Consider the following 7,422-nt stretch of genomic DNA (forward strand, 5'->3'; position numbering starts at 1 on the left):
ATTCCTCTTTTAAAGCCTTCCAAGTTGGTAGTCATCATTGCCTTCCATAGTTTAACTGCATGAAGAAGGACTTCGTTTTATCTGTCCTGGATCTTCCAACATTCCTTTTCATTGGATGTTCATAAGTTCTAGAGTTGTCTCTGGTGCTTCAGTGAGAGTGTTGGTGTTGACCTTTAAAGCCCTAAACAGCCTCCGCCCTGTATACCTGAAGGAGTAATTTCCACCTCCACCGTCCAGCCTGAACACTGAGGTCCAGCTCCAAGGACCATCTGGCATGTTCCTCATTGTGAGATGTGAAGCTACAGGGACCCAGGCAGAGGGCCTTCTCAGTAGTGACGCCCACCCTGTGCAACGCCCTCCCATTAGATGTGAAACAGATAAACAACTATATGACTTTTAGAAGACATCTGAAGGCAGTCCAGTTCAGGGAAGCTTTTAATGGTTGACATTTTACTGTGTTTTTAATATTTTGTGGGGAGCTGCCCAGAGTGACTGGGGCAACCCAGTCAGATGGGCAGCATATAAATAATAAAATTGCTTTTGTTGCTGCTGCTGCTGCCGTTACTCTTCAAGTGCATGTTGAAACATTAAGAGGAAAACCCAAGCCTGTCTATGTGTGCTTGTTCTATCTGTCACCTGACAATCCACTACCTCTATGTGTGTGTGTGTGTGTGGGGAATAATACAAAATCCTTAAAGGGAGCTGCACCAATCCTTGCATGGTGGTGTCACTTGTAGAGAATGGCTCTTTCATGGCTCATGTAATCCACATGGGTGATGAGTTGGTTTCCCCCTATCCTGTTCCTTTATTGATCTCTGGTTTTGGCAAGGATGCATAGCTGTCAACTTTTCCCTTTTCTTGCGAGGAATCCTATTTGGAATAAGGGAATTTCCCTTAAAAAAGGGGAAACGTTGACAGCTATGCAAGGATGGGGAACCTTTGACCCTCCAGATGTTGTTGAACTCCAGCCTCCATCCGCCTAAGCTAGTGTGGCCAATAGACAGGGGAGGTGGGAGCAGAAGTCCCACAACATCAGAAGGGTGACAGATTCCTCATCCCTGCTTAAGGGGAAATGTAATAATGCATGGGCTGCATGAAGAAATTCCTATGTCCAAACCCCAGCATCTCCTGAATGGGCTAAGAAAGACTCCTGTTGTCCTCCAGATGTTGTTGGACTCCAGGAACATCTGGTGGGTGCCATGATAGCTACCCATGCTTTCATCCCACTACACCACACTGGCCCTCAAGGCTGAGTACATTACTTGATGTATCTCTTATTGAATCTGAGGTTATGATGAATAATTGTAAAATTTGCACACACACCCAGTTCGAGTTTCTATATGCTCGTCTTTCACTTGTGCAGGAGAATGAAGAAGGTGACAGATTTGCTCTTATGCATGAATTTACTCCCAGCTCTGCACATCTCTTCAAAGTTCATAGTGTAGTCCTATGCATGCCTACTCAGAAGCAAGTCCCATTGAGTTCAATGGAATTGTTTCTGTGTAGGCATGCCCTAGGATTGTGCTGTGAGTCTTTGCTCTTCCCTACACATTCATGCTTCTTCCTTAAACTCCTGCAGCTGTGATGGAAACAACCCACAAAGTAGTGCAAAAAAAACTAATTAAGTATCCCCTCTCTCTTCAAAAAAAGGGGGGCAGAAAATGGTCAAATAAGACTTGATTACTAGGTGGAGACCAAATTGTCATCAGCTGCTAGCTTTGTCCCATTTTGCTGAGTCATTCTCCCACCCCCAGAGCCAACTGGCATTTCTATTGGATGATTCTGCTGCTAATCACAAACTAGTTACCTGCCCCAAATGGTATAAAAACCACTAGGGCTGCACGTTTTTCTACACCAACAGCAGTGTAGGGCTTGTAGTGTTGTTTGGTCTCAGTTTATTTTGCTAGGATACAGAGATGTCTTCTCAGGTGTGCCAGAACTTCCATGCTGACTGTGAAGCTACCTTGAACCAGCTGGTGAATCTGGAGTTGAATGCTAGCTATGTTTATCTGTCTATGGTAAGTGACTTTTGGTTATCTAATGGGAAGAACTTGGTTGCAACTTGTTTGTGTAATTTTAGATTTACCCCAGTCTTAGGTATGTTTGTTAAGCTTCAAGCCTCATGTAGCTTATTGGGTTGTTTTTCTAAGTAAGTGTGCAATAGGTGGGAGAATGTGCTTCTGATAAACTGTAATAGTTACAGGGTCTGGTAGACCCTTGATGCTTTACCATGTCTTTCAACTCCAGACCTGATAGAACCCTTAGTGAAATAACCATGCTGAATTGTTATAATTAACATTCTGCACTGTAAGAATGTAGTTATTATGGTAACTAGGAAGCTTTTCCAGTACATTGGAGGGGGTTTTAGTTTCCTTTTACTACGTCTACGTGGAGGGTGTTTGTGGAGAAGCTCAGGTCTGGGGGCTGAAGGTGGTCAACCAACTCTCTATCTGTACTACTGCTACAGTAGGCCATCTATTCAAGTAGTATCTTTTCAGATGTTGTGTCAATGCAAAGTGGAGAACAGTGAGTCCAAAATACATGGACACACCTGGGGTGGGAAGGGATATGCTTGCATATTGGCTACAGGTCCTCATTTGACTATGACCTTTATTTTTCCTTCTCCTTCCAGTCCTACCACTTTGACCGGGATGATGTTGCCTTGTGTCACATGGCCAAGTTCCTGAAGGAGCAGTCCGAAGAAAAGTGGGAGCATGCAGACAAGTTCCTGAAATACCAGAACAAGAGAGGGGGGCGCATCTTGCTGAAGGACCTCAAGGTAAGTGAACATGGAAGATCTTTAGCTGGGCTTCATTTGGGAGGACTTGTGTTGTGATTTGATGGTGCTGTTTGCATGTAGCAAGACACAGGCTGGTGTTCTGAGTTTCTGTATCTGATTTTTGGCACAGAAGCCAGAGAAGGACGAGTGGGGCAACAGCCTGGATGCCCTGCAGTCTGCCCTGCAGCTGGAGAAAAGGATGAACCAGGCCTTGCTGGATCTGCACAAGCTGGCAACAGAGAAGGGAGACCCTCATGTAAGTTCTCAACAATGCTACATTCTCCAGGAGCCTTCCTCGTGCTTAATAGGATTAGGAGGGTTAGTTAGCTCTGAGCTACCTGTAAAAATGCCCATCCCACACGCAAGGTTTGTTTCCTTCCATAAAACCAGTACCAATGCCTAGTATATCTTTAATTTCTCTGTGGCATTCAAAAACTGGAAGGGTGTAGCCTTGTTGTAGCCCTTCCATGGTTTGACACAATTGGTGGCTGTTGGTTTTGGTTTAGCTTATCTAGAGAAAGTTAAAGCTACATGCCTTATTCCCCTTGTGACCCAGTTCTTAAACAAGATGTATACAAAAGTTTTAATCCACTGGTAGGAAATCTGTGACCCTCCAGATGTGGTTGGATTGCAGCTATCACAAACTCTAATCACTGTTCAGGCAGGCTGGTTTGATCTGAAATCCAACATCTGGAGGGTGGCAGATTCTCTATCTTTGTCCATAGCTTGCAGTGAATAATATGTGCAGTTGACCAGTGCTTGTCTTTCACCTTTCAGCTGTGTGACTTCCTGGAGTCTGAGTTCCTGGAGGAAGAGGTGAAGGTCATCAAGCAGCTGGGAGACCACCTCACGAACCTGAGGCGCCTGGGACTGCCCCAGAATGGCACAGGGGAGTACCTGTTTGACAAGCTCAGTTTGAAGAGCAGCAGCTGAAACCTCTCATCACTTTAGAAAAAGAGAAAAGTCAAGTTTGTTTAGTGTAATGTTCAAGAATAAAATAAATTATTGGCATGAATCTGTAGTAGTGTGGTGGTTTTTTTCTCTTTGGCAAAATGGAGTGGGACAACCCAAATGCACTCAGGCCAGGGTGTGGTCTGAAGGTATACAAGTCCACTACTACTTTGAAGTAAAACAGGTCTAGATCTGGTACTTGCATGGGCAGCTACTTCAGAACCACATATAATGCCTTGGTTTCTAGGATGGAAAAGAGGTTGGATATAAATGTGACGAAATTACACTTACTGCCCTGTAGCCTTCTTGAAGATTTTATGGGTGGCCTAAAATGCATATGAACCATAGACATTTGGTTGGTCAGAGAACTAGGGGCTGGACTAGATGGGCCTTGGGTCTCGTTCAGCAGGTCTTTCAAGTTCTTAAGCCACCTTGAGATTGGAAACTTCGATAGTAGTTGCATAAGATACTGAGAAATTTCTTGTCACAGCCAGCACACTTCAGTTCTCTTGTTTGCCTGAAGCAGTCTCCCCAATCAATTAGTGTTGCGTTGTTTTAGAAAACTAATGAACTTGCAGAATAAACCCAGTTGGTACTTATGGAATGCTTTCTCCTCTACCCAAGAGTACTTGCTCTCCATGAGAATATTCCCTTTGGAAGGCTAAATATTTAAATGTAGAAGTACAAAAAGAAAATAAAACATTCCCCATGCATCCTTTTACTGACAAGCTCATCACTTCAAGTTAAACAACTTGGCCCATGAGCAAAATGTTCCAGGAGCAGTTCAAAGCTGCCTTTGAAGCTTTGCTGTGGCATTCAAAGTTTTCTTTTAAACTCAGTCCTCCAATTATTGTTGCCAGTTGGTCACTTCTGTCCTTCCTGGGTGTCTATGAATGGTAGTTTCCATCTGACTTTGAGAGCGAGAAAATAAAGTTGGACAGAATGATGTGTCTCCAGTTAACAATTTCCCGCTGCAATATGGAGCAATTGCTTGTGGGAAATGCTGCTATGCCATCGAGTTCCACACTGCATTAGCAAGAACGTCTGTAAATAGGAACTAGGTGGATTGATTTCTCTGCCAGCGGGGCTAATCACCTCCAAAGTGCAGTTCCTTTTCCTGATGTGGAAGGAAACTATATCATAGGAAGGGGCCTTACACCAAGTCAGATTGTTGCTCTACCAAGCTCAGTGTTCTATACACCAACCGGCAGCGTCTCTCCAGGGTTTCAGGCATGAGGTGTCTCCCAGCCCTGCCTGGAGATGTTGCTGGCTGAACCTAGGACCTTCTGCATGCAAAACAGGATCTCTACCACTGAGCTCGTTTCCAGTTCTCTCGCCCAGTTGCTGCAGAAGGTGCTTGGGATCCATGGAAGAACATATGCTTGACATGGAGAAGACTCGTGGTGGTGGAGGTGGGGCAATGGAGACTGGTCCATGAGGACAATTGGAGCGCTGCTTCATCAACCTCAGTCTGCTCACAGCCAGCTCCCACCCACCTGCCTCCGCCCTCATGTATTCCAACAGCTTGTTTGCAGGATTCCTTTAGCCTAGCCTGATGGCAGGCAACTCCTCACAGGGGTTATGTTTCAGGCACTGGGCACTCAGCATTGTGGACCTCATTCAGTGGTCCTTCCCTGTTGAAATTCAGGTGGCTGACAATCTTTCGATTTTGCCAGGCACTATTAGGAAGTTTTCTCTTCTGCAATGAATTTCATCCATGATATGCTTCTTTTGCCATCCTGACATACACCACGAAAAACCTGGGCGATATAGAAAGCTGAAATAAATAATTGTTCAGTCTCTGACATGTCCACACACTCCATCATTTCTCCAATGAAAATAGGGATACCCTATTCAATTTTTTATTTTTATTTATTTATTTTTATTTATTATATTTATTAATTATTATGTTTATTAATTATTTATTATTATATTATTATATAATTAATTAATTAATTAAATTAATAATACCCCACCCATCCGACTGGGTTGGCCCAGCCACTCTAGGTGGTTTGCAATATATATATATATATAAGTATACAACATAAAGAATAATAAAAAAATCCCTATACAGGTCTGCCTTTGCATAGCTCCATACCCTCCAACATTTCTCCAATGAAAATAGGGAGGTTCTAAGGAAAAGTGCGTCATTCCAGGATCAAATCAGCAATTGGGATGCCTTCTGTAAATCCAGGTCAGTCCCAATAAAATGGGGGTACATGGGGGGTCTGCATGTCCAGGGAGCGCTAGGAGATATCCATGTCTGAAGCCCGGGAGAACTGCTGTCTGTCAGTGTAGACAATACTGAGTTGGAAGGACCAGAGGTCTGACACAGAATTCCTGTATCTCTGTGGCAATGAAATGCACATCTGTTAAGTGAAACTGCCTTATCCTGGGCCGGATCATTTGTACTGCATCTGATTTGTATGCAGAAAACCCCAGGTTTGATCCCTAGCATCTCCTGGTGGGTCTGGGAATGTCTTTTTTTAAATATTTATTAAGGTTTTAAAGGTTACAGAAAGAAAAAGTGAAAAACACCGTATTAAACAAAAACAATACAACACATCACAATAAGGAAAAAAAGAACGGGAAAAAGAAAAAAAAGACAGAAAAATAAAATCCATTAAAAACAACAACACAGCGAATCTTCCCATAACTTGTCTTTCATTAGCTTATTTCCTTGACCTCCTCACACCTCCCTTTTTTGTATTCTAGTTCGATTATCTGTTTCAGCAAATCCTTTCCATCATTTCAAATTTTTGTCCTGTAATTTATCTTAATATAATGTAACTTTACTTTCCCTCCTTTCACCAATTAACAGTCAGTTTTTTCCTAATCCTTTATAACATTTCTGCTAAAACCACATAACATCATTCCAACATCTGGGAATGTCTCCTACCTGGAACCCTGGAGAACCATGGACGATTGCTCTCTTGAACTAAGTGCCTTAGAAAATGGAGCTGTGAGGGTGCAGGTTGATGGTGCTTGAGTAAAAGACACCAGGAGAGACCACCAGATACCCACAGGCATGCTAGTCTTAGGGATGCAGGTGGTGCTGTGGTCTCAACCATTGAGCCTCTTGGGCTTGCCGATCAGAGGGTCAGCGGTTCGAATCCCCACGACGGGGTGAGCTCCCATTGCTCTGTCCCAGCTCCTGCCAACCTAGCAGCTCAAAAGCACGCCAGTGCAAGTAGACAAATAGGTACCACTGCGGCAGGAAGGTAAATGGCATTTCCATGCGCTCTGGCTTCCGTCACGGTGTTCCATTGTGCCAGAAGCAGTTTAGTCCTGCTGGCCACATGATCCAGAAAGCTGTCTGTGGAGAAACGCCGGCTCCCTCAGCCAGAAAGTGAGTGCTGCAACCCCATAGTCGCCTTTGATTGGACTTAACCATCCAGGGGTCCTTTACCTTTTACCTTTACCTAGCCTTAGTAAGGTCTTTGTATCAGTGGACCTTTGATGCATCTCTTGATTAGCTTAAGGATAGGCTGAGATATCAAATAGCTGGACCAGCCAGCAAAATGCTCCTGTAAAATTTACAAGCCCAACACAAAAGCCCCCCACCCCGACAAAACCTAGTCCCCTGAAAGATGTAGGGAAGCTCTGCATGCCTGGTTTGAGTCAGATCTATATAACTTGCCTCAGGACATCTGGAATCAATTCCATCTCCAGCTTTCAGAAAATATTGGAGA

General features: G+C 43.9%; 1 protein-coding gene across 1 annotated transcript; it reads left to right on the top strand.

The window, feature by feature from the left end:
- The first annotated feature begins 1,890 nt into the window (after positions 1-1,890).
- On the top strand, positions 1,891-3,736 carry LOC310742646 (ferritin heavy chain A-like). Its single transcript, XM_083572077.1, has 4 exons — positions 1,891-2,018; positions 2,633-2,779; positions 2,910-3,035; positions 3,557-3,736. Exons 1-4 carry the CDS (start codon positions 1,917-1,919, stop codon positions 3,710-3,712), a joined length of 531 nt encoding a protein of 176 aa, XP_083428203.1. The 5' UTR covers positions 1,891-1,916; the 3' UTR covers positions 3,713-3,736.
- The last annotated feature ends 3,686 nt before the right edge of the window (positions 3,737-7,422 follow it).

Source organism: Podarcis filfolensis, assembly GCF_964270895.1.
Source record: "Podarcis filfolensis genome assembly, chromosome: 9".
NCBI lineage: Eukaryota > Metazoa > Chordata > Lepidosauria > Squamata > Lacertidae > Podarcis > Podarcis filfolensis.

What these genes read in the sequence shown, in the direction of transcription:
- LOC310742646 (XM_083572077.1), top strand. Translation starts at nt 1,917, where the DNA reads ATGTCTTCTCAGGTGTGCCAGAACTTCCATGCTGACTGTGAAGCTACC. An exon ending in TCTTGCTGAAGGACCTCAAG is followed by an intron (nt 2,780 to 2,909) that starts GTAAGTGAACAT and finishes TTTTTGGCACAG; the next exon opens with AAGCCAGAGAAGGACGAGTG. An exon ending in CAGAGAAGGGAGACCCTCAT is followed by an intron (nt 3,036 to 3,556) that starts GTAAGTTCTCAA and finishes TTCACCTTTCAG; the next exon opens with CTGTGTGACTTCCTGGAGTC.